At 37.3% G+C, this 26,459-nt stretch overlaps 1 protein-coding gene across 2 annotated transcripts in view; it reads left to right on the forward strand.

The window, feature by feature from the left end:
• PARG (poly(ADP-ribose) glycohydrolase) overlaps nucleotides 1-26,459 on the forward strand; it is a 68,499-nt gene that overhangs the window by 1,826 nt on the left and 40,214 nt on the right. For both annotated transcript variants that reach the window (XM_064145378.1, XM_064145376.1), the window contains exons 2-7: nucleotides 1,666-1,732; nucleotides 3,331-4,314; nucleotides 6,672-6,855; nucleotides 8,384-8,506; nucleotides 9,676-9,759; nucleotides 11,387-11,461. In XM_064145378.1, the coding sequence (XP_064001448.1) occupies nucleotides 3,374-4,314; nucleotides 6,672-6,855; nucleotides 8,384-8,506; nucleotides 9,676-9,759; nucleotides 11,387-11,461 (1,407 nt within the window). In that variant the 5' untranslated portion in view covers nucleotides 1,666-1,732; nucleotides 3,331-3,373. The remainder of the gene's footprint in view (nucleotides 1-1,665; nucleotides 1,733-3,330; nucleotides 4,315-6,671; nucleotides 6,856-8,383; nucleotides 8,507-9,675; nucleotides 9,760-11,386; nucleotides 11,462-26,459) is intronic.

The following is a 26,459-nucleotide window of genomic DNA, read 5'->3' on the forward strand; positions in this document are numbered from 1 at the left end:
TCACCCTGCCCTATCCAATCAACTAGACCATGGCACTAAGTGCCTCATCCAGTCTTTTCTTGAAGACCCCCAGGGGCGATGCCTCCGGTTGATAAATTAAATCTCGTTAACCAGTAACTAAGTGATAACTTTGAGGAGATAATATTTTGAAGCTAGATGTATGCCCTTTTACAATGTGACAAAGATTGCCTTGTATTTGTCACTGTTAGAGGAGTGGTTTATTTTATGGCAATAATTTGAGGAGTCTTGAGTAGAAATTTAGAGACCACTTAAAATTTATATTAGTCTGATTTTGTTGTTTATACTGAATATAAGCATAATTTGTCATTTTGTTATCTCATGAAGTCTTTTTACCTTTTCTTTAGCATAAGAGAGGTATTAGTAGCATTAACAAAAAATCATGTTGCTTACAGGGCTTAAATGACTAGTGAGATGTAAAAGTTCAGACTAAACCCATGCTGATGGTCTCATTTCTCTTTATTGCTAATGAAGAAGAATTTCATATTTCAAGAGGTAGTCAGCTGCCTTTAAAGAGATTTATTCATCCCATGTTTTGACATGTCTCCTCAGGTTTGTTTTTCTGGCTGTTTGATTCCCCTTATCTGTAGAAACCTTGGGTTAATTCTTCAAACATAAGGTGAAGTTTGGTGAACAGAACTACTAATATACTTCAGCTCAAGTGAATCTTTAGGAATATTTTTCTTTTTAGTTCATAAAGTCCATCAAGCTGTTTTGTCCAACTATTTTTGTCTGAAATGGGTGAAGCTGAACGTTTGAAAAACTGAATGGCTGAGTATGGCACCGGTATCCACGTGTTTTTCATCTAAATACAGCTTGGCTTTATTCTCTGGTGACCTGGTTTCAGGGTGGCACTTCTAGAGCCGAGTAGTTGTTGGGAGCAAATCAGAAAGAAGTGTCCTTCACATTTTGTTGCTGTATAGGAAAGCAAGCATTGATAGGATTTCAAATTGTTTGTGGTTGGAGTGCTAAAGAAAAAAATTTCTCAGCACTTGACACTTCCATCTTCAAGTTTCATATTTTATGGTAAGCAACATACAAATAAGGCTCTTAGGTGGGTCTGCTAAGACCCTTAGTTGCTTTGTGTTTTGGGGGGATTTTTGGTGTGTGTTTTTTACTGCTTTTTAAGTTATATTGCCTCTTCATTGGAAAATTCAGCAGAAGCCTTTCAAGGCTCAGTGGTGGTAAGGAGAGCCTTAAAGTTCAGGTTGTGGGGTTGTGTGTTTTTTTGTTTTTTTTTTTTAGCGTTTGTTGGTTTTTTTGTTTTTTTTTTTTTAGTTTAGAAATTCACTTTGTGTTTTCTTACCATATTTAAAAAAAAGCCATAAACAAAACCCCAACAACAACAACAACAGAAAAAAAGACCAAAACAATCACACCCCTGAAAACCAAAGAAAAAAAAACCCACACACCAAGCCTGACATTTATAAAGATTATTACGAAAACTACAGCTGCTGGCTGATACAAATTGAATATTGCATCACGTTTTAATAGCATTAGCGTTTGGATGCTCCCTATAGTAAAGATGATTACTTCAGTGAGATGTTATTATCTTCTTCCAGTACAAGTGATCTTATTCATAGGCAATTATGGTACAGTTTTATCACAGTGCGTGTAATAATGTAGTGAATTGTTATTTTTTTTCAGTTTGTAAACAAAGAACAATTACCAGTTGGCTGAAGAGTAAAGGACCTAAGGCAACTGAGTCCAAAAGGTAAAATGTATCACGTACCTATTAAAAAGTTGTATTATTTGAGTGGGCCTGTAATATCAGACTCTGTTCTTAGTCAACAGCTTTGCTTTTATTTTTTGACTTTGGACAGATTTTGGCTGATGGTTCTGCATTCAACTCACAATTCTGTTGTTAAGTTACAGACCAAAGTCTGGTTTTGGGTTGTCTGATTGGACTGATTGTAGTATAAGCATGTGTAGCTTGGTTCAGTTTAGGCTGGAGTTTGCAGATGCTCAAACATACATTCAGGTGATTTTGTGAAAGATGTTACAGAATTTTTACTGCTGAATAGAATCAGGTAAAATTTTATGTTTTCCACTAACTTGGTCTGTCAGGAACAAGTTTGCAAGACAGCATTAAACTGTCTGGTGCTGAAAAACACTGGATATTACTTTAATTGAAATAGTAAATGTGCTAGTTTATATTATATTGGTGTTTTTTAGTAAACAGAAATTGAAATCCATAGCAGAGCTAAAATACCTAGGAATATTTGTGATAATGATTAGTAGAGAAGTACGCAGGGAGCAATTGCATGCTCGCAGCTTTCAGTGAGGCAGAGATATTAAGAGGGTGCTCAAGGAGGGAATAATTTGGTTTAAGTTTCTCTTTGGAGTATTGCTTTTCTGTGCCCTCTTCCAGCCCTGCTGACAGATTACAGCCTAGTCAGTTTTAAGCAGGTGGTTAGTTGTGTAAACACTTCATGTGCCTTTCTGTTCTAGCTAACATCATAATTGTAGTGTGTTTGAATTTGAACACTCTCTTTGTGTGAGATTTGATTTCTCATCCTAAGCCGACAATGGATGTTGTCAATACCTTTAAGCAGTCGTTTATTGGGATTGCAGCAGTAACGTAACTTTCATTTTTCCACATCAAAATTTCCAGAGCAGGAGCAAATGCATAAGTGGGGATTTAATTATAATTGTGTAAATCAGTCTGAAGTCCTTTTATTTTCAAATAATCTTCCTTTGGGTGAATTTCTAAGCTATCATCTGTTCTGTAGCAGCAAATGCTATCTCCTCATACAGAGTGCTCTTTTAGAAGAGGATCTGTTATCATTCATGAAGGGAATTACTGCTTATAGAAGTAAGGAAATAATAGGATGTTATTGATACTGTGGACTACAGTGTTCTCTTCTGAAAGATGAATTTGGAATGGCCTCTGAGGGAATGGCTACAAACCCACTGATTGACTTCCTCAGTTTTTAGCTGGTTAAAATGAAAGTTAAGGAGGACTTCAGCAGGACTTCTAATTTTTTTTCATCTGGAAAAAATAACTAAATAATATCTTAATACTGTTTAGATTTGAAAATAAGGATCAGTGGGATAGATTTCTGGTGTTAGCAATTGATTCATCATCCTTTGGAGCCTTTAAGTGGAAATAGGATATTACTGAGCTACATTACCAATTGCAGTAGAACTTGTTGATCCTGGCAGTGTAGTGCTCATTTAGAGTATGATGGATAAAATTCTGTATTTTCCATTGTGTGCTTATAATAATTAATTTTTCTTATTTGCATATATATACACACAGACATTTTGTATGGAGCTCATGCAACTAACTCCTTTGCTTCTCTTCCACAGCTTACACAGCAAAATTAACAACAATACTGAAGCAAATTCCAAGATGACCTCCATTAAAAAAGAGACGTGTTGTGAACATGATGTGAAAAAGCCAGAGAATATTTGTCAGCAAAATTATTCAGAAATATCTGTGGAAGTTGGTGCAAAGTTTGTAAATTTGCCTCAGACAGACAACATATATACCTGGGAGGCTGTGGAAAAAGATCAGGTCTTAGAGACAGAGCCTATGGAAGGGATGCAGTCGGGAGACCTCTTTAAAAATGCCAACATTGATCAGATGCACAAAACTAGCAAGCAGGCTCTGAGAGGCTGTGAAGAAAGCAGTGACGTTTGGACTCAGAGGAAATTATCATCAGGACAGTCTTTGAAAATGGGAAATACAAAACTTTCTTCAAAAGACACAGAGACAGATGGACAGGCAGCTTCATGCAATTCACAGAAGCTGAAGAGTTGCAATTCTGTCTGTTTAATGGTCGAAAAAGAGGAAGGGGATGTAGTTCCAGAAAGTCCGCTTTCAGACACTGGTTGTGATGCTTGTGTATCAGATCTTGGAGACTGTGGGAAACTGAGCAAATGCCAGAGCAGTTCAGGGGATTCACCTGCTTTTGAGAAAGAAAGTGAACCAGAGTCACCAATGGATGTAGATAATTCTAAAAATAGCTGTCACGGGTCAGAGGCTGATGAAGAAACAAGTCCGTTTCTTGATGAGCGAGAAGAGATTAACATATCAAAACCCATAAACAAATCTTTCAGAATTCAGTATGGAGATGCTGAACTGGAGTCCAGAAGGTCACAATTTTCTGCTAAAGGCTGTAAAAGCTTTGAGGAAATAGATAATTCTGTTAAAGAGGATGCTTTGCATACAAAGCCACTTGGAATCTCTGCTGCCCCATCATCAGAATGCAAAGGTGCGAAACAGAGTGTGAAGAGAGACTCTAAAATCACCTCTCACTTCATGAGGATACCAAAAGTTGAGGACAAAAGGTAGCGTTCCATCTGCCTCTTTCATGCTTGAAAATTTCCACTTTGATAGCCCTTTGGAGACTGGGTCATGTAAGGAATTTTGCAAAATGTATGTTAAGACACAAACCCAACTTGGTAAGCTTGCAGTAGCTTATTTTTAATGGGATTATTTGGTGTGGTTTTTTAAAGTATCTTCTTAGTACAATTTTTTTCAAGTTGGGAACTAAAGATGCTGTAGGAAGCTGATTTTTATCTAAGAAGTGCTTTGAGACCATGAGATTTTTTAATGCATGGAAATGAATGGTGGTAAAGGAGTGCTTTGTGGAGTGTAGCTTTAGCATTCATTGCTTCATTCAGAATACTTGAGAAAACTGGTATTACCTTAGTTCTAGTTTCATCTCTCATAAATACTGGTTCTATTTGTTGAAATGTCAGTGCTACTATCACTTTGATTGAAACAAACATGAAAAAATCAGTTTTGAAAGCAGTTGTGGAGATGTGTTTGAGTGTGTTTTTTTCCAGGCTTTGCCTTTTTTCTCTTTTGGGAGAGAGAAGGATTCTTCTAGTGATTACATACTGGAGCAATGGATGTAGAAGCTCTGAGCATGACTCCACATGCTAGGCGTTTTGTAAGGACAAAAGCATAATCTCTGAAGAGCTTAGATTTCAGTGGGAGCTGAGAAAGTGAGTAAAAAGCAAAGGACTAAGCAGAAACAAGACGACTGTATACATGGCATAATTAGCAGTTACCTCAGCAGACTGAATCCCTTAAAGCAGGGCAACAAAGTAGTCCTTTCTGGCTGTGAGGAGCAAGGAAATTCAGACAGTAATAGAGGGTAGCTAACTAGTGTTGTGAACTTGCATTTGAGAAATCTTAAGTAGGCTGAAATTGGATTTAGAAAACCAAAAAAAAAGATAGTTCTTAGGATAAAAGGGATGCATTAAGATTTTGCTAAAGTATGGAAAAGGAAGTTAGTTTAAAATGTTGAGTTTAGGGAATATTCTTCTCACCAATTTAAATTAATTGTTATTGTAGCAAAGCAGCAGAGGTTGAGGCTTGTGTTTGTCAGTGCTAGAGTATCATGTTGCAATAAATCTGTATTCAAGAAAGGAAATGTGTAGCTGTGTAGATAGATGGAAATCCTAGCAGTAATTAGTAAGAGTGTGAAGCTGTAGAGAGATTATTTGTTCTTTTCTTTTTGGAACCTAAACAAGACAATGTAAAGGTTATAAACCTCAATACCATGTGAAATAGTGATATTGTCTATAATGCTTAAGGGGGCAATTAAAAAATCTTGAAGCTTTCCTCGGTTTTCATCAGATCAGGTCTATGGCAGATAATAAAGTGGCTCAGTTATTAACTTGTGGAGAAAGCAGCAGCAGTGCGTCAAATAGGTTTCAGTCATCAGTAACGCTGCGCCAGAGTTAGCCTTTGGCTCTCACAGTTGGCCTGTACAGTGTCATGCTGATGTGGATACACCATCTGTATGTCAGGGGCTGGGTTGGAGGCATTGTCTGCCTCCAGTCTGAAGGTACTGGCATATGCATAGACGCAGTGAACAGATTGGACAGCATCTTTTATCCAAGGATGGAGTAAGTTTGAAAAGGAAAATTCAGAGGTCTAATGAGTACCTCAAGGTGTAGACTTTGAACTTGTTTTGCATTTTACTCTGAGAACTTCCTCTTGCATGAGAAGCATCTCATACATTACATAAAAAAATACAGCAGGCTAAGATTTTTCTACCCCCATAACATCTCACATCTATGCAAATACCTTTGATTGTTAAAGAGGATTAATTCATCTGTTCTTGCATATATTTGGATTCTGCAAGCATGGTTGGTTATTTTGGTGGTTTTGATACTTGTAAAATTTTTACTTCCACTGCAAGTATTGTATGCCTGGCATGAAAAGTAGAACATTACTATGAAGACATGGTTAATAAGTGTCTCATTTCTTTGTTGAAGAAAAGCTGTGTGTGTCTGTGCATGCATACATTTGTTTTCTAACAACTGAGGAGGGGTTGTAAAGGGTATCTTGACAAATGTACACCAATGAGTCTCTGTCTTGTCCCTTTATAAACAGATCTTACTGGGAAAGAGCATGCTTCTGCAGAGGAAAATCTGCCTTGCTAATAAATTGCAGTTCTGTGAAGGTGTTTGTAAACCTTCAGGGAAGAGTTTGGATATACATGGAGTACTTGAATGTGTTGTGGAGGAGGGGAGGTGTTTGTTGTTGGAGGTTTCCCCCAAATAAAGCTTTAGCCTGAGATGACAGCAAAGGCCAGCAAATAAACTGTTAGAAACGTGAAGTTCTTATGGATGCCTTTGAGATCTTTCAGTGGAAATAAAATGTTTCAATGTTTGGTTTTTTTTAACAGAAAAGAGAAGTGTGAATATAAACCCCAGCGAACAGAAAGGAAGATTCCTAAATACACACCACCTCCTCTTCCAGCTAATAAGAAGTGGTTTGGGACACCAATTGAAGAGATGAGAAGAATGCCAATATGTGGGGCCCGACTTCCACACCTGCGACCTTCAGCCAATCATACTGTAACCATCAGAGTAAGAGAATTCAGTCTGTTACCTGAAATACAATTTCTTATTTAATTGTTCAGCAATGCAAAATGTCAAATACTAGTGTGATGATGTTAGCAGGTTATGAAAATCTTACTTTGCTGTTGCTTGTGAGCAGACTGGGACAAGTCTGAGGCTGAGGGAGCTGGGGTTGTTTAGCCTGGAGAAGAGGAGGCTCGGGGGTGACCTCATTGCTGCCTACAACTACCTGAAGGCAGGCTGTAGCCAGGTGGGGGTTGGTCTCCCAGGCAACCAACAACAGAACAAGGGGACACAGTCTCAAGCTGTGCTGGGGGAGGTCTAGGCTGGATGTTAGGAGGAAGTTGTTGGCAGAGAGAGTGATTGGCATTGGAATGGGCTGCCCAGGGAGGTGGTGGAGTCACCGACCCTGGAGGTGTTGAAGAAAAGCCTGGCTGAGGCACTTAGTGCCATGGTCTTAGTTGATTGGGTAGGGCTGGGTGCTAGGTTGGACTGGATGATCTTGGAGGTCTCTTCCAACCTGGTTGATTCTATGAAGTAGTTTTCCTGAAAATCTACATTTCTGATGCACAGAATTAGGACATTAAGATCCAGAAGAAAGGTAATTAAGATTTTACTGCCTGTTAGGGACAGATAATTTACTTTTGCATAGGTGTGTGTGCACTTCTGTATTGTAAACTGCAAATTCAAATATATATCTGCAGGTAAAATTTGTGCTTCACCATTTTAATGTTGTATTTTCGTTTTAATATTATTCTGTTTTGGGTTCAAGATATATAAAAGGCTCCAGATATTCAAAGATATAAAAAAGGCAGACAATGAAGAGGAGTTTCTAGCAGTTCTGCCACTGCATTTTAGAACAAAGCTGTTGTATGTGCCAGTAATCCTTTGGAGTGGTGTGCAGTCCAATTACTGTTGAAATCAAACATGTGACTAGAAACCTCTAGGGTCATGGGCATATTACAAACAAAAGAAAAATACATTAGGTTTAAATGCAAGCTCTAAGGGAACCACTGCTGCCAGAAGCTCGTGTAGCACAATGAGTCCTTAAGAACATAATGTTATTTATTTTTGCCTTTCTGTTATTCTGTGAAGTAAATTTGCAGTTGTATGATATCGATAATGGCCTCTTATACTCTTCAGTATTAGGTTAAAAAGTGTTCTTTCTGCATGCAATTATGGTTAGATTTGAAGCTCCATATTGAAAATATTTGGATGAAATTATATAGATATTTAAATTTATGAGTGAGGAAGTATTTAGCTAATAATTAGACAATAATTGCATGTATTACCTTTATTTTAGTGTGTTTCAAGAGATCCAGAGATAAGGTGGTGCTCTGGAGTAACAGAATGACAGGTGGATTTTCTTTCTAACTGAGCATCACGTGCATGTAAAACCAGTTTTCCCCTTTCCCAAAAGGGTGACTGTAGATGAGAGCTTTTTTAGGCTATGTTTTTGCTTACTTTCTATTTCTTCCATTTAGAAACTAGTCTGAGCTTTCCCTCTCTCTTTGCAACCCCTACCCTTCTATTACAGGTAGATCTTCTGAGGGAAGGAGAGGTGCCTAAACCCTTTCCAACTCATTACAAAGATTTGTGGGACAACAAACATGTTAAAATGCCCTGCTCAGAGCAAAATTTATACCCTGTAGAGGATGAGGTAAGATAAAGTATTTACTGTGTAAAGAAATTTCTTTACATGCGGGTGAGTTTTCACTTCACTGCGTCTGCTTATTGAGCAAACAGTGTGCATGGAGTCAAAAACTTGACTAGATTAACACGCTTGATCTGAAAAGCTGCATTCAGGCAGATTCTCTTTTTAACAGTAGTTATTCTGCCCAGCCATCGATTTAATGGTGTACACTTTTCTGGCTTTAACCTGGAGCAATTTGAGGTGGCAACAGATGTGAATGAATTTTTAACCATATTCTGATTAAAACATTCTGCTAGGCGTTGCTGATGGCTTGAGATGTATCAGTCTGTTGTTCGGCTAAAAATGGTAGAGAGGTTAGCATTGGCGCTGTGTGGTGTATTGATGTGGTACTTTTTTTGTCACTGCTTGAGACTTACCTAAAGGTACCCACAGAAGTACTTTAGAGTGATGTGAGTAAAACAAACCAGCCTTTGTGTAGTGAAGACTGTATAGTGACGATAATTTGGCTTGAATTTGCAGCTTCTGGGAAATACTCTTGGTCTTTTCACTTGTTAATTTTACAGATACGGTATAAAAGCAATTTCATGGATGTTGCAGAGACAAAGAATTGATAAGATCTTTGTTGCCAGTTGAGCAGCATGTGTGGCCTCTGCTTTTTGTGGTAGTCTCATAACTATCATTGTTGCTTGTGATGGGCAGTGTCTTAAACTTGGGTTGGCACAAGAATCGGCGGTAATATGCCTTTATAATTGCACACTTGCTCTTAGTATTACATTCGGATAAAATGGATTCAAATTTTGAGTTGCAGAGTTTATAAACTGGTCATGTTTCTTCTGCACCTTCCACTTTCTTCACAAGAAATGTACTGAACATTATTTGTCCTTCTTTAGATGGTGTGAGGAAGAGTGTTTTATATATATATATATATATGAAAAGCTCTTCATGCATTTCAGAATCCTTCAGTTGAAAAGCTGCTCTTAAGGAAGCAAAATACAGTGGATCAGAAATTGCAGAAATACTTAACAGCTACCCAAAATACTTTATTTGTAAAGGTTTTTAAAAGTGAGGAAAAATGTATTTTGAATAGAAATGGCAAGGAAAACAATTGCTAGTAAATATGTCTTTCTGTTTTGAATAACTGAAATCTGGCTTTTTGTTGGGCTTTTGTTTTAAAGAATGGAGATAGAACTGCTGGAAGTCGATGGGAACTAATCCAAACTGCCTTACTGAACAAATTTACTTGCTCACATGATTTGAAGGTAAGCTTGTAAATTTGAAATCAAGTCTATAGAATATATAGTCTTGATTGCGTTGAGCGTGTCCAGAGAAGGGCGTCGAGGCTGGGGAGAGGCCTCGAGCACAAGCCCTATGAGGAGAAGCTGAGGGAGCTGGGATTGTTTAGCCTGGAGAAGAGGAGGCTCAGGGGAGACCTTATTGCTGTCTACAACTACCTGAGGGGTGGTTGTGGCCAGGAGGAGGTTGCTCTCTTCTCTCAGGTGGCCAGCGCCAGAACGAGAGGACACAGCCTCAGGCTGCTCCAGGGGAAATTTAGGCTGGAGATGAGGAGAAAGTTCTTCACTGAGAGAGTCATTGGACACTGGAATGGGCTGCCCGGGGAGGTGGTGGAGTCGCCGTCCCTGGAGCTGTTCAAGGCAGGATTGGACATGGCACTTGGTGCCATGGTCTAGCCTTGAGCTCTGTGGTAAAGGGTTGGACTTGATGATCTGTGAGGTCTTTTCCAACCCTGATGATACTGTGAGTTGGAAGGGACCCTCAAAGCCCCCACAGTGAGCCCAGACACATCCAACTAGATCAGACTGCCCAGGACCACATTGTGTCTGATCTTGAATGTCTCCAGGGATGGGGCTCATTGTGTCCTGTTAGTGATTCTGTCTTAGTCTTATTTGTTTGATCACTTATTAAAAAGTAAATAGTAAAAAATCTGAGCTGTTTAAGAGGTTCCCTGATGAGTTAAGATTGTTGGTTAGTGAGTCTGAAACGTTACCACTGAATTCATTAGCTATTTTTAAAGTTCTCTCTACACAATTCTGTGTGTGCCCAGCAGTATCTGCTAGATTGTGGTAAATGTAGCATGTAGGCTTTTCCTGTAATCAAATGGGAAGACCATGCACAAGTGAGAGAGTTTGAAACAGTATTTGTTCACACCACTATACTCTGTTAAAATTGCAGCAGTTTAAGCTGCTGACAGAAGCCTGTAAATTTTGGGGAGTAATACTCTGTCAATAATTCTTACAGATCTTATTGGCTTTTAATTAATTTGTGATTTGGAGCACCTTGGAATTTCTATTTTTGTGAAGAATAATGTGATTTGGATTATACTTGAAAGGCAAGGAAGGAGGTGGATGCAAAAACTGGATAAACTGAATGAATAAATAGTGCTTCTCTAACAACTAATGCAACTTCCCTTGATAATGCTGTTATATTTGTTAGGTTTTTTTCCTTCTGAGTGTTTTCAAAGTGATTGTTATGAAGAGCCCATTTGATTATGTTGAGGTTCTTTAAGTTTGTAAACTGATAAAACTATATTGCTGAGATACTGTTCTATGTTTTGGGGTTTTTTTTGAAGACAGCAAGTGTGAGGTGGGGAATGTTTATGTTGTTAAGGCATGCTTGGGTCTGCCTATATATATTGTTTTGGGCTATGAGGAAAAACTTGTAGACTAAAGGTTACTCAATGCTAAACCTAAAATACAGGATTTAATATCATGGAGTCCCACCATATTAATTCAGTTGTATGGCTTTTTGTGGGCTGTGTGAGAGGTTTTTAGCCACTAGGTGGTACTGTTCCTTCAAAAAGGAAATTTAAATGTTTCCCTTCTTTCAGTAAGTATCTCCAGGCTTTATTTTGTTGTGTTCTTTCTCTAGGAGGCTATACTGAGATACAACATTGCTTATTCCAAGAAATGGGACTTCACTGCTCTTACCGACTTCTGTGAAAAGGTAAACCAGATTGATTTAAAATAGGAAGAACTGTAAAATAGAAGTAACTTCTTTGTCTATATGACTCAGTGCTTTTGGCTTTATTTCCCTTTTCAGTAGTAAAGGTTTTGCAGTCATCATCTATGTGGACAGTTACTTGGCTGGTACTTCAGCTGGAATGAGAATTACAGTTTAATAAATGAATTTATTTTAAACTTTAAGCAGGTAATGCAAGTGCTTCAGAAGCAACTAAGGCTACTGAAGTCAAGAAATGCATTTTCGCTGGTTTATGATAGTCAGATTAATTAATAAGTTAATATTTCCAGTATAAGAGCTTCTTAGTTTTGAAAGTGTTGCTCTTTATTTTCCCTCTTCAAACAACTTTGATTCTTATATTACAGTAGTGTTTGTATATATTATGATTTGCTGGGCTAGCAGTAAGATGGTGAATATAAGCTGTAGAGTCTTCCAAAGATTGAGATGGTTTATATGACTGCATGTTGCCTTCCTGGAGGAGGATGGAAAAGAAAAAATGATAGTAGATGACAAATGCATGTTAGACTATTGTTAATGTACATCCTGAATGACTATGCTAATGAAAGCAGAATCATATGATTCTATGGAAAAGAAAAACTGATAGTAGGTGAGAAATGCATGTTAGACTATTGTTAATGTACATCCTGAATGACTATACTAATTAAAGCAGTGTGGGAGATTAAATGAGATGTTGTATTTTTCTTCCACCAACTCAGAAGTGCTTTAAAACATGTGCTTGCTTTTTTGGGAGGGACTTGCTAAACTATATTAAGATTTGGTGTAAACTAAAGTTGATATGAAATCAATTTTTTTAGCTATATGTGTTTAAAATAGATGTCCACTTAGTTGATGTCATCTGAAGAAGTCTTCTAATGCCTGTTTTCATTGCATGCAGGGAACTGTTTTATACAATTGGCATTGTTTTGCATGCAACACAGTATAGTTATTGCTGACAGAAGGTTTCTATACAAATACCTCTGATATGATATTTGTTAGCCATGAGAGCTGATATGTTCACTCTTATTTGTCAACTTAATGCTTCTTCCTCTTGTCTGTGGGGTCTCTGTTTTTCAGATTGTCATGGCTGGATCATATAGGCTGTGGGCATTTGGCTTCTTTTCTTCTCTTGTACTAACCAGAATTAACTTGGCTGTTAACTGTTAAATTCTTTGAATTATTGGAATGTTTTAAAATGTAAGGAAACTGATTAAAAGCATGACATGTGAATGAACTAGATTGGCACTCTGTTGCTCTAAATGCAAATGAGCTTGTCCTGATGTGTTCATATTGTGCATCTGAGAGTTTGGAAGCTGTGAATGATTATATTTGATGATCATCAGCCAGGGAGAGTAACTAATATCAGCTGTTTCCAGGAAAGAGAAGAACGATAGGGAGATAAACTATGTGTTGGGCATCGATCTTTCACTGAGATTGAAAAGGCAATTTCTGTCACCTGAAAACGGTGATTTATTTGTGAGGTTGCTAGATGAAGGAAGGAGGGATTTTTCAAAATGTGGGCTTCAGAGCAAGCTGAAGAGTGTGCAGCATTATATTAAAAAAGGAACAGTGCAGCACTGTAAAACAGAGCTCACTATAGACCACAGAAGCAAAATCTTACTTTGTTTTTGTGTATTTACTGTATTTAATTTAGTGAACAGAACATGCAGAGAGGATACATTCTGAGGAGAGGTTTAAATCCTCACTATTAGCAAAGGATATGTGAACTCTTCAAGTTCTCTATATTAACAAGGCATCTGCTTTCAAAGAGTGTTTACTTAAGCAGTCTGCTCAAGTGAGCAGCTGTGGACTGTAAGGTTGAGTTCCTCTATGGCAATGGGCTAAACATACTAGCTGTAGTGAAATGTAGCTTTTGCAGTTACTGTATTTGGGAATTAATTACTTGAGTAATCAGTCCAAAGGGGAGGGGCAGCAGCTTAGCAGAGGGGGAGAAGTCACAGATAGTGTATTAAATGAAAAATACTAAAATAGTCCATGATCCTTAAATATGTATTTATATTATTGAGCATTACTGACTTCGAATACATTCTTAACTAGGAAATCTATGGTCTGATTTAGAAGCAGCAACCACAAATCTAACTGCATCTGTTTTATTGATTCATTTGAAGTATCTGCATTAATGTATTACTTAAGTCTGTGCTCGGTAAATTACGAAGTACCACTGTCGTTAATCTTCTGATTATGCACACAGTTCACCTTATCAGTCTTTTAAATGCTTTCAGCCCTACAATTGTGTTTCTTATTTTAGGTAGTTTCCTTCCAAACTTACACAATCCCAAAAAAACCATGATTTTTAAATCCTACTTGGAAGATTCAAATTAATTTCTCTGTAATAACATTAGGTACCCGTTTCTTGGACCTAAGTTTATCTTCCCAAAACAATATACCCTGATAATGCTCAGGCTGACCGTTTCTACAGTTGTCCAAAGTGTTGCCAGAAGAGGGAGCACTTAAAACATTCTTTCTAGTGCCAGTTAATGTGTAGAAGTTAAAGTCCTGTTTGTACAGCAAAGTGAATTTTGGAGCCTGGACTCTTTTTGGTTTTCCTTTAAAAAGTTCTTAGCACCCATCAGTAACGTTCATAAAGCTCTCTATAGCTTATTTTCTTTGCACTGACAGTTTGGTTGTCCTCTATGCAGTTTCCACAGTGTTCTATTGATTTGTTTTGCCATCTGTGTTAATATTGGCAAAAAGGCTTAGGATTTATTCAAGTTACTGCTTGGTGGATGAAAACTGTTACTGATAACATCTTTCTTCTTACTTGCAAAATGTCTTGTCACTTGAAAGTCATCTGTTCCAAAATGCATCTGTTTTCCCAGAACTTGCCTAGAAGCCAGATAGCAAAGAGTAAACAACAAGCAACAAAAGAAACATGAGGAAACTGCAACAAATGAAGCTGTCTTGGAACCCACAGTGTGTTGTAGATGAGGTTTATTTACATGAATGATGATAAGTTACGAATATATTACAGGCTTTTGATCAACAATGCTCCATACTGTAGTATTTCTTCTTTTTTCTTTGTTGTAGATTTGCTTTTCCACTTCCAGGCAAGACCAAATGATTTTGTTTTTCCAAGTGCACAAAATAAGTCTAGTGGGGTCTTTGAAGACTTATGTTTTAGACTAATCTCCAACAGCAGCAGCTTCTTTTAAAGGGAAAAGTAGGGCTTTATCTTTTAAGGCAGTCACACAATCTGCTGCATTAAATTTGGCCTCCTTGTTCTGGACATGCTTTGTTTTTTAGAGCTTAAGTATAATTCTTGTTAAGGTTGTTTTATGAGCTCTTCCTCTTAACTCTTGCATCTGTTCTGCTCTTTCAGGAACAGAGGACTGTTTATATCTGAAAATGACCTTGTGTGAGCGATGTGTAACTTTATTTAAAGGTGATCCTTCTAAACTCAGGTTTAGTTCCATACTGTACAAGAACTTAAGTCAGCAGGATTTATGTTGTGAAGCTTTAGGAACATTTGTAATACAGAACCTCTGTCATTAAAATCAGAGCTTTTGAGATGAACCAGTTAGTGATCAGCTTCACAACTTGGTTTTGTCCTTTACAGCAGAGTTGTATTGAACTGAGTTGTTCATTCCACTCTAAAACCTGTGAGTTTTAGCAGAAATATTTAAGTTAATAACATTTACTGAAAAAATGCTTAGAACAGATACTAAGTGATAAAAAGGAACTCTAGAGGCAGTGAAACAACAGTGGGTGCTTTTATTGCTTATGGTTTAATTTCAGTCTTCTAAAGGCCTTTGAAAACTGAAGAAATACAGGATTTTCATTATTTTAGTGCCAGAAAACAAATATATAATTCTCATATGTTTTTTCAGTCCTTGCAAGTAAAAGAAAAGTGTTGTATCTAGTGATCTGCTTTTGCTTCTTGCTGACTTCTGTTTCTTTTCTTTTTTATATACAAAGCAAAAAGGGAGAGACTCAAGCATGCCTAACTGTTGGCATTTTGAAATCCTCATACACTTGTTTAAAAAGCTACTTTGTGAAATAATGCCTGTATGCTATTCAGTGCTGAAAAGGATTAAATCAGTACTTGGATATGTCATTAGAAGAGAAACAGTAATCTGTAGGGTTTGTCATATATTGGAAATTGCAAGTAATCGAGATGTAAGTTTGATTGATCTCTTGAGATCAATCTTGAGGTTGAGGATCAATCTTGATCTCTTGAGGTTGGAGGTTAGGTAAATTTGTGTGGCATAGACAGTGATTGTCTCTGAGTTTCTGTGAGTCATCTGAGAAATAGATCATAATACATCTTGCAAATGTTCACATCTGTTAATATTTTTAACTGGACTACTTGAGCTTGATAATCTTGGTGGAGAGTTTGCGAAACAGAGGCGGTACAATGAAAGGAGTCAAATAGTGTAAAGGTATGTCATAGCTTTCATATGAGAAAACTTCCTCTTTTCATTTTAGTTAGAAATGAGGAATGGACATAACTATGTCTAAAATGAGTATTAAGAGGGGATGAAGAGAAAAGAAGTGTTCATTCTTCTGGTACAACAGTTAAGGGATGCCAGATAAGCAGATAAGGAGGCAAAAAGTAGTTACTAATCTAGATACTGAATAAAAGGCTGTGGAACTCCTTTGAGGGGATGTAGAGGATACTATGGCTTTAAACCAGATTTTGAAGGGATTTGGAGAAATTGCTGATAGATCCTGTTTACATCTACACAGATACTGTGGTGGACTAGAAGTTTCTGAAACTTCAAGTAAAATAGCATTGTCTGAAGGTACTGCCATTGACTTGCTTTTCTGGCTGTTAGACTTTTGTAAGCGTCTTTTGTTGATGGACTTTCATGAACTTCTATCCACTTTGTGTTATTATGACTTCCTGGCTGCAGGTAGAAGGTTGAAGTGGCCTTGTTATGCAGATGCAATTGTGGTGTAGTGCCATTATGACAAATTGTTGACAGGCATGAAGATCTATAAGCTAACCTCTTCTAGGAAAACAAAATTATAACAGTGATTTGACATTTGAAATGAAACTCACTTGAAGACACTTAAGCCTTTTGAAATTTGGGTTGGGTTTCTGGTTGTTTGGGGCTTTTTTCATTTGTCTTCCCCAGACTCTCTGCAGCATTTTAAACCCTTGATGCCTACTCATTTCAAATAGGGAGGCTTGAAGGGCATATGCTATTAGTATCTTTAGAAAGACAAGTCTTATTCTCCACTGCATAATACTTGGTTACCAACTGTTAGATTTAGTGTGGAAAAAAAAAAGCATGTGTATGTCTGCAGTGCCTATTTAAGGGCTTCTTCTGGTCTTTTTATCTTTTGGGAGAGCTCTTTGTAGCTGCCTATTTAATAAGCAAAATCTGCATATTTGCTCTTGATTCCCATACAAATTTACTGTTCTAGAAATCGTTTGCTGTTATGAAAGAAGCTGTGTATTTGATTTATTTTTTTTCCAATGAGGTTCAAAGAAATGTGATAATACTCCTTAAATGAAAAGAGACCAGTCTCTTCTCCACCCTATACTGAATTGCCGAGAGGAGCCCTCAGCATGAAGGAAAAGAATGTACCAGACCACTTTATCTGTGCCTCTTTTTTTTTCTTTCTCCAGTCAAGCATGTTTTCACTGGTGTTAGCCTCAAAACTAGCTGTTACCAGCCCTTTTTATTTAATGGCACAAAATATCAGCTTATTCTGAAGTCTGATAAAAAGCTGTGCAGTGATAAACCAAGATGGGTTATAAAACTGAAGGAATATATTGCTATTTTTATTCACCCTTTAGTTACAGTTTTACATGATTGAGAATTTGGGCTATTAAAAATGTTTGTCTCGAAATTACAGCTGTAAAATTAGTTTTGAAACAGGAGTGGAAAAGGAGTCCCACTTCTCCCTAATTCTTTCTGTTAAAATTTGTATGATCCTAATTTTGGTTGCGAGATCCTTTTAGAAGTCCAGAACAGTCAGGTTGTAATGCTTGCTGTCTGCTTTTACATACAAGTGTCTACTTGCTATAATTCAACACCTATTTTCAATAGAAGTAACTTATAAATACATAAATTTAGCAATATATAATATGCAAGGTAAATATGTAAGTAAATTTGTCTGTCAATACAACTTTTTGCATCTTCCTTAAATATTGCGTATCCATATACCCATATACCAAGTTTTTTGCTCTTCCTAAAGTCTGTTTTTTTTTAATTGAAAAATTTAATTACTGTACTATAATTTATTTTTTAATTTGCACAAACACTTAGTATTTGATTTTATTTGGGGGAGAGAGGTTGGCAATATTCATATAGATATGTGCACACACTTGAAGTGTTTTTTTTTTTTTTCCCTACAGCAGATGTTTTACTTGCACAGGTTATAGAATAAAAGAGAATATTCTTAAAGTGAGGAGTGGTGGAGCATATTACAATGAGTTTGTTAATCAGTGCTTAGAAATAATTAAAATGATGGAAGTTCTTCACAGAGAGAGTGATTTCCCACTGGAATGGGCTGCCCAGGGAGGTGGTGGAGGCACCGTCCCTGGAGGTCTTCAAGAAAAGACTGGATGAGGCACTTGGTGCCATGGTCTAGTTGACTGGATAGTGCTGGGTGATAGGTTGGACTGGATGATCTTGGAGGTCTCTTCCAACCTGGTTGATTCTATGATTCTAACTGAAGAACTTAATAAATGTATTATTGAGTTGCAGAATTTTGACATGAACCTAGTAAAACCTGAGATAACGTGTATGAAATACGCTCAGTGCATTTTTTTCCTGAACTGTAGTTTCTCATTTGACTTGTTGCCACAAAACATGTTAGCACATTTGACTTGATAGTTTCAGAAAACTTGTCAGATGCAAATAATTAAGTCAGAGCATATGAAATGTTTGAGAACTGGGCAGAGAAATCACATGCGAAAACCCTGACAGTTGTGTCTGCTTCTTTTCCAAGAGCTGATTTGAGTGAAATTATTAGCTGTCTTGCCAGTGAAACACTCTGCTTCACCTGAAAAACTTCAGACAACCACAGAACCACACAGCCTTTAAGCGTGTGTGTGGTCTTAACCTTAATAAGCTTAATTTAATAACCTTAAACTTAATAACCTTAACTTTTGGAAATTACTTGGACAATTTTGGAAATTATATTTCCTCTTTTTTTTTTTTTACTGTTATTTCTATTTTTCATCCAAAAAAGGACTAAAACTGCAACAGCTGAAGATGATATGGCTGTAGTATATAGGTAGTTGATTATGGTGGAAGTCTTGATTTTTTTCCCTCATTTGAAAAAGACCAAACAAGCTGCTTAAGAACACATTCTATTGTTAAATATCTTGGAAGATTTTTATGTTCTAATAAGGTTTCATTTCTCCTAGCAGATCCTATGAACCATGCCAGTCTTTCCTGTATGTTCTGTTGTGTTGACTGACCTGCTCAAAAAAATGATTGCTGTAATCAGTGATACTGAAATAGAAGGGATTTTTAAGTACCAAATTGTTCTGGTGACTGGGTTTTTGATAAATGATTTGTATAATTCTCTGGACAGTACTAACAGAAGTGAGCATTGTACAGAGATGTCAGCACTTCAAATGCAGGCTTTTAAGCAAGATACAGAATGTCCCAAGGCTGATAATAGCCTATCCATTGCTCCTTGGTGGATTTCATTTTAGTCCAGATGTTTTCAACTATTTTTTATTACATCAGATTAGCTTTTTTAAAATCTAAACTGAAAAGGTCTTTTGAGTGTGCCACGAAGGGTTTTCTTTTCATAGTAGCAGAAAGGAACTTATCTTCATGTTGAACAAAATGTGAGCTTTTCTGAGGTTAGGGGCAATGTACACATTGGAAACATTAGAAGCTGGGCACTGGAGAGGAGAAATAGCATTCATTGCTGAAGTACAGGCTTATTCTTGGTTTTCTGTACTTCCCCAGCAAAATAATATCTTTTGAGTGGTGTTTTGTAAGCATCATCACAACGACTGTTGCATCAGGCTGTTGACTCTGAATTACCAGGGAATGGACATATACACATAGCAAGCGTAGTTTTGTTTTAGAGTGCATCTTAAGTGTTTGTGGATTCTTAATGCTTTGAGACAATGTGAAGATATATCCTGAGGATCACTTCCATAATTTTTGAATATATTGAAAATATTTCTGTTTTAAAAATTAAGACAACAGTAAATATAAGTGTTTTGGTTTTAAAAGCCATCTTTTGATACTTAAGTATTTCATTTAGGGGGCAGAGAGCCAAAGAACAGAATTTTTTGCTTCCTTTTGTTGTGGTGGCCTTCCTTAGCTCAGTGCCTTTAGATTTTTGTTTTCTTCTATTCTGATGCAGTTAGAACTAATTGAACAAACAAACTAAAACCGACAAAACCCCCAAACAAACAAAAAAAAAAAGCCAACCATGACTGAAAAAACAGTAATAATTGGTCAAAGGTTTCAAGAGAAACACTATCTAAAAACAAATGTATATAGAAGTAGGGAGGTAATACAGATGCATTGATACTGTTAGGATGATACATAACTGAAGTATATTCTAACTATTCCTGATTTTTCTTCTGCTTTTTCATTTGAAAAACTGAGTTTGTTTTTGCTGCGTCCTTGTAGAGTTTCTTACTAGTTGCCATACATTCTTTAAAGGGCCAATTTGGCCAATATAATCTTAATTACTGGATATTTTTCTGAAGGTCTTGGATATTTTGAGTCTAGAATACTGACACTCAAGCAAAGAATAGTATAGATTTCTTATTTTTTATTTTACAATGCTGTTGTGTTATCCTTAGCTGATCATTCTCCCCTTCTGCCTATGCTTTACGTTGTTGGTAATGCTAAAGAAAATACAGCTTTGTCTCTCCAATCTTCTAGTGTCAAGGTTATCAGTTTCAGAAGTGTTTGGAAAAAAAATGTAGTTTTGAACATTTCTGCACTGAGGTACTTAGCAGGTGCTTTTAAAATCATAGTAGTAATAAACATTTTATTCACCAAGTACTGTGTGTAGAGAGGCAGAAGTTTTGAATGAATTTGAAAATGTTTGGTTTGACCCTTACTTTGTCAGTCAAATGGCAGATTTTTCTTTTTCATGTTATAGTCCTGCTGCAGAAACAAGGTCCTTACCTCCTCTGCTACTTCGTACTTAAAAAGTAACTCAAAAATACTTGGTTTCATCCCAGGTCTCTGCCACTGGCTTGGAAACCATTGTGATGCTTTCATTCACTAGGATCACTTTGCAAGACTGTACAGATAGTCTATTGGTGGCCTACATAGATTTGGAAGTAGATTTCACTCATTGACAAGGAAAATGCTGAAGATTTCCAGTATGCAGAAGTATAAACTGCACTTCTAAATACCTGAGGAAAAGATGGAAAAGTAAATAGACAATTTTCTCTTCAATTTTATTTAGAATCTTAAGGAGCTTTCAGAACTGTGATGGTTTGGGTGTTCCCCGCGCCCCCATGCTTTAGAAATCACCAGACTAGGCTCAGCTGGCTCTGGGAATATAAATGAAGCTATTTATTTACAGCTAGCACAATATACAAGCAGATATTTACGGTATATACAGTTATAGACAGAAATATACAAGGTAAAAGGTAATACAGAAACACAACTCCCTTCTCAGAAACCTGAGTCCCCAGGAGGGGCTCTCAACCACCCCTACACCTTCCCCCTACCCCTCTCAACCTTACTCCAGTCCCAAGGAAGAATGGAGGTTTGGCCAGGAGGTTAAGAAGCAAAGGTGAGTGGAGGGCATGTTAGAGAGATGCGGCTCAGCCAGCAGCCCAAGCCAGAGAGAGAGAAAATGGTGAGTGTTATCTAATGTTTTCATTTCTTGTTCAGCAAGACTCCTCAGCAAGACTTCTGAGGGAAGTAGACATCACCATTGTTTTCCTTTCACAGCCTATAATCTAGTTCTTCTCACCAGAACATTCTAGCTTGCTTCAAACTAGCACAGCACAATAACAAAGCTGCAGTTGTTAGGGATGATACACCTGAGAGATTGTACCAGAGTTGGATTGGCAGGAGATGTGAATGAGCCTTGGGGGGGGGGGGATAAACAAAAGTGAATTAACCTCTGCCTCGTAAGCTGTCTTCTCTTTTCCTTTTGAAGTGTCAAGTTTGTGGGTTTGATAAATGTCAGAAGCATTCTTTCTTTCAAATAAGACTATTCTCTGCATAATCCAGTGTTACGTGTTTTTTTGCTTCTTCCCTCTGAAGATTACTTTGTCCTTCCTTTGGTATCTAATCAGACAAGTGCTAAAGAAATAGATAGATTTGACAGCCAAACATGTTTCCTACTGAATTATTTTTTTAAGGAAATTAAAACATGCAGGTGAGAATATTGTTTCCTGAGGCTTTGGAAGCTCATTTACCTTAATGAGAGAGGTAGTCCACCCCTCCCTTTGCCTTTAGGTTTCGATCGTGTTTCTATGTGTGACAGACAGAGTCTGTTTTGACATAGGAGTACAAGTTAGTGGCCTGCAGGCTGGAGTCTATGCCTAGGTGTCAGATGCACTGATAGTTGTCTCACAGTGTGTCTAAGTATATCCAGATAAGCATAGGGTTTTGTGGTATGGTAAACATCTTTATTTTCAGAGTCACCTAATGAGAACTTGTTCAGTTGTTGAGTTGTTTTTTTCCTTGTGTCTGATTTGTTATTTTGGGGTGTTTGGGTGGGGTTTTTTTTGTTTGCTTGTTTTTTCTTTGTGTATTTGTTTGGGGTGGTGGTTGTTGCTGTTGGTTGGGGTATTTCTCCAGCTGTTCCAAGTAACAGGTTGAGAAAGTCTGGTTTTAATATTCTGTAAAATTTAAAAGCATTTAAGGCTTAGGGGCAGAAATAGTACAGGTTGGCAGTCTGAGATGGTTTATCTCCAGGTGAAAGTTTTCTGTCATAGACAGTGACCTAGTTGTTTTTGTAGTGCAGAGGAGTTCTAGTAGTGAACCTAGCCTTCACTGTGTTTAAATGTTACACTAACAGTATGCAAAAAACCCTTGCAACTCTAGTATGAGACAGAAAAGGAAGTTGGTACACGCTACTCTGGAAGGAAGAGAAAATGAAGACAACATTACTTAGTGCAATAAAAGAGCTTAAGTACACTTGAAGTTTTTGTGTTGTCATCTCAAAGGAAAGTCTCAGCCAAAATGGAACAGTGAGAAAGAAGCCTTAGGATGACTAAGAGGTTCTTCTGTGGAAGACACTTAAGAAAAAAAAAAGTGGGAAATGAAAACTGTTAACACTATTTAAAGGAAGCATTTGTTAACATTAGCCAAAAGCACCAAGATCTTTTGCAAGAGCACAATTGGATTCTTGCATCTTGTTTGAGAGTGAGATGTGAGGCTTTGGAAGGGAGATACAGTCTATGCATTGAATGCAAAAAAACCAAAACCACATTTTAAATGCCTGTGAGTAGAACAAGACTGCTAACAGTCTTAAAAAGAAATCAAGCCTTCAGACACAAGTTCCTGTTGTCCTTATTCCCCATTTTTTTTTCACCATTTTTTTTGCATTCCCTCTCCACCAAAATTGCAGAATTACAGACATTGATCAAAGTTTTTTTTGGACAATTTAAAGTTGTCTTGGACTTCAACAGGTTCCGCTTGTATATTGCTTGTGTGCAGCACTAAGTAAACCTTCTCTTTGAGAGTTGGTTTGTTTGTGTCTTTGTTATTTTTTTTCTTCAATTGCAGACTTGAAGGAGATTTAATAATGATGCTATGTCTAGTTAAGGCTTTATGTGCTCTTGTTTGTTATACCTCTATTTGCAAACGAGTTTTTCAGCTTGGAAGTATTCATGATGTGGATCTTGGTGCCCTGCAAAAATATGCAGAGCTTTGTTGTTGTTTTTTCCTAGTGGAGACAAGCTGAAGATAGTGAAGAAAGAAAAATAAAATAAGAATTAATTTACTGTGAATAGGGAACACAACAATTATGCAGTGTCTAATTTGTTAGGAAACTATAACCATATGATATCTTACATTAAAATAATTGGGAAAGCTGTTACTGGAAAACCAGTAACTGATGGTACAGAGCACTTTACAAACATAAACAGAAGCAAAATAATTCTAATAAAATGCATGATGCATTATGGCAGATGGGAAGGAAAAAAGAAGGTCTAAATCTATTAGAGTTAGGAAATGAAAGGCACAAGGTTGGAATAATGCACGCTAGTTTTCCCATTTATCCTTAAGAACCATATTGAGTTGTTGCCACAGGAGTTAATATGAAGAAATAAACTGAAACAAATTGAAAACACTAAGCCATTGCTGTCTTAGTGTGCTGGTTGCCTGCTGGTGTGATGATTCTACCCTCCTTTATGATAGAGCTGTCCAAACTTGTGTTCCCTGTGTACAGTTTGTTAGGTTTGATGAGCTGTCAGATTTAGATTTAAACTCTCCACCATCACTATCACCGCATGGTACCTCAGATTCTTTTTCTTAGGACTGTCAGGCGTACCCATTCGTTATGTGTTGGAGGACAGGTTTATGGTGACAAGAGGCCATTGCTTATGGTGTGTTTTAGTCAGGCCTCTTTGCTACAGTATAAACATTGATTTTGCAGAAGTGCAGTGCAAGTTTGGCCAAGAGCTCTTACTTCTGCTCCAGCTCGCTGAACCTTTTGCAGCTTATGAATTGGAGCCCTAAGTCATGTTCATTTAATCAGTCATTCCAGTGCAAATACTGATGGAACTGCCAAGTGATTTCTTGGGCAAAAGGCCAGTCATGTTTTGCAGCTCTGATTGCGTAGACTTTCCCTTAGGGCATAACCCTTGCTTTTTTTCATTCCTAAAGAGATATTTTTTGTTTGTTTTTTTGCCTGATTTGTGGACTATGAATAAAGTCAACAATCTGGTTTTGTTTTTAATTTCAAATCCTTAAGGAAGCTACAAAAGACACATAATGAGGAAAGGAGAAATGGACCAGTTTAAAAAGTAAATTGTTATGTTACATAATGTATTTTCCTTCATCAAAAATTGTTGAAAACAATTTAATATTTTGGAATTCTTGGAATTCTAAAACAAATGTGATTTGATTTTTTTAGAGCAGAAATAGAATCCTTTATCTTTGCATAGTTGCAGCATCGCAAATGACTATGCAGTTAATAGCACGTGATTGAATTGGGACATGTTCCTGTAGCAGGAGACTTACTTCAAAACAAAATGCTCAGGTGCCTTTTGTAACAATTTCATACTAGCTGGAATATTAGTGGGTTTTTTTTTAGTGAGAAGAGTTGCAACCGGTATCTGCCTTTATAGCCCATTGACAAGGAGTGTGACTGACCTACCACCCACCCTGCACACTGTGTGGCAATGAATGACCCTTTGATAGGCTGATTCAATTTAATGTAGAGAAAGACTAACCACCTCTAGTTATTTTCTTAGAGCATTAGTAAGCCAAAAGATCTCAGGAAATTATTGTATGAACATGGAAAGTGGTGAAATGCATTGGGTGTGTTTTCAGAGAGAAAGTATGAAACATCCCTCTTTCAGCAGCAGCAAATAAGTAGAATATGTACTGTGACTCTATCCTAGGTTTTACATCAGTACAAGTCACTGCTTCTTGAAGAAAGTCTCCTTCTAAATAAATTTTCACTCAGTTCTGTGACCAGGTATTTGTTCTCTGTGCTCTGGCTAGATTCTTCCAGGTTTACATTTGCATCGTGGGATGTCTGTCAGATGTAGCTATTATGTCAGCAATCCATGTTGTGGAATCCTTTTACTTCCCACAGTTGAGTGTACTTTTTTGCTGCTTTCCAAGTCTGAAGTCTGTCACAGATAAAACCAGATTCTGTGTTGCACTGAGCATAGCTAAGAATATGCAGTGACTGTGGTTGGTCTATAGAGGTGCAGGTAGGGTGACATGCTGGTTTGATGGTCAAGAGGATGAGGGCTAAGCATCCAGGCATTTGTGGGTGTTCTTTTTCACAGAAGCCTCATAGGTATGTTGCCTGTACTGGAACACACCATAGGCAGAAAGGGAAAGTTATGATTCTATCAATGTGGCCATGACTCAAGTTACTTTTTTCCCCCCAGAAACTTAAAGCAAGAAAGGATATAGATTTCTGGCCCACCTGAAGCCTCAAGATGGAAAGGAAAGGCACAGGACTGAGTAGTCCCCAAGTATTTTTGTGGAGAAAGTTTATTAGGAAGACAGGATTTGGAGGATTTTTGTTTAGTTTTTGGTTGCTTTTAAAAAAGGCAGCAAAACAGTTCTTAGGTTACTCACTGCAGCAGCTATGTTGTGAAGTTTTTGAGCTTGCAAACTATTGTGTGCTTCTCTGCAGTATTGAAAAGACCCTTGCCTAAGTGGGGTAGTATTCAAAACAGGGAAGCTTAAGCTGCTTGGTGGTTTGATTAGAGAATGATATATGATTAGGAATTTCTGGACAAGATCTGTGAACTTAACACTCTCAATGATCATAATAATGAAGTTATGGGATCCTTTAAGTGAATTAAGTTTTGAAAATGTAGTAAGGTTTCAAGCACCAAAAAATACTACTATTCCCACCTTACTTGTAATTTATGTGTAAGAATAATCTGAAGTCCAATGAGAACTCCTTGAGGATTTCAGTAGTGGAGGTCTGGGAAAACTCACGCACAGGAATAACAGAGGGAGAACATGTTCTGGTACAGTATTAGGAAGATAAGCAGTAGGAAAAGTCAGATTTAAAGTTCAGAAGTGAACCTCATAGTTACATGTTTTTGTTGGAGCTGAGCTCTGCAATGGCTGGTCCTGCTTCTGTTACGGGGAAAAAGAATGTCTCATACCATTATTGTATTATTTTCAAAGGAGCATAAAGGAAAGGTTGAAGTCTTGACAGCTGAGAGAAAGTCCACTGCCATAATGTGTCACCAGATAAGTGATACTGTATAGTCTGTGGCAGTCAGCAAAGCGTAGCAGCCACTATTTATATGTCAACTTTAAAAGAGAGGAAGTGTTACCCGAAGGGGAGAGAATATCAGAATTTGACAGCCTAGTAGACATCTGAGGTCAGATGTCATCTTTTGAATAGATTTAACTTA

This window comes from Pogoniulus pusillus, chromosome 6 (genome assembly GCF_015220805.1).
Source record: "Pogoniulus pusillus isolate bPogPus1 chromosome 6, bPogPus1.pri, whole genome shotgun sequence".
Lineage (NCBI taxonomy): Eukaryota > Metazoa > Chordata > Aves > Piciformes > Lybiidae > Pogoniulus > Pogoniulus pusillus.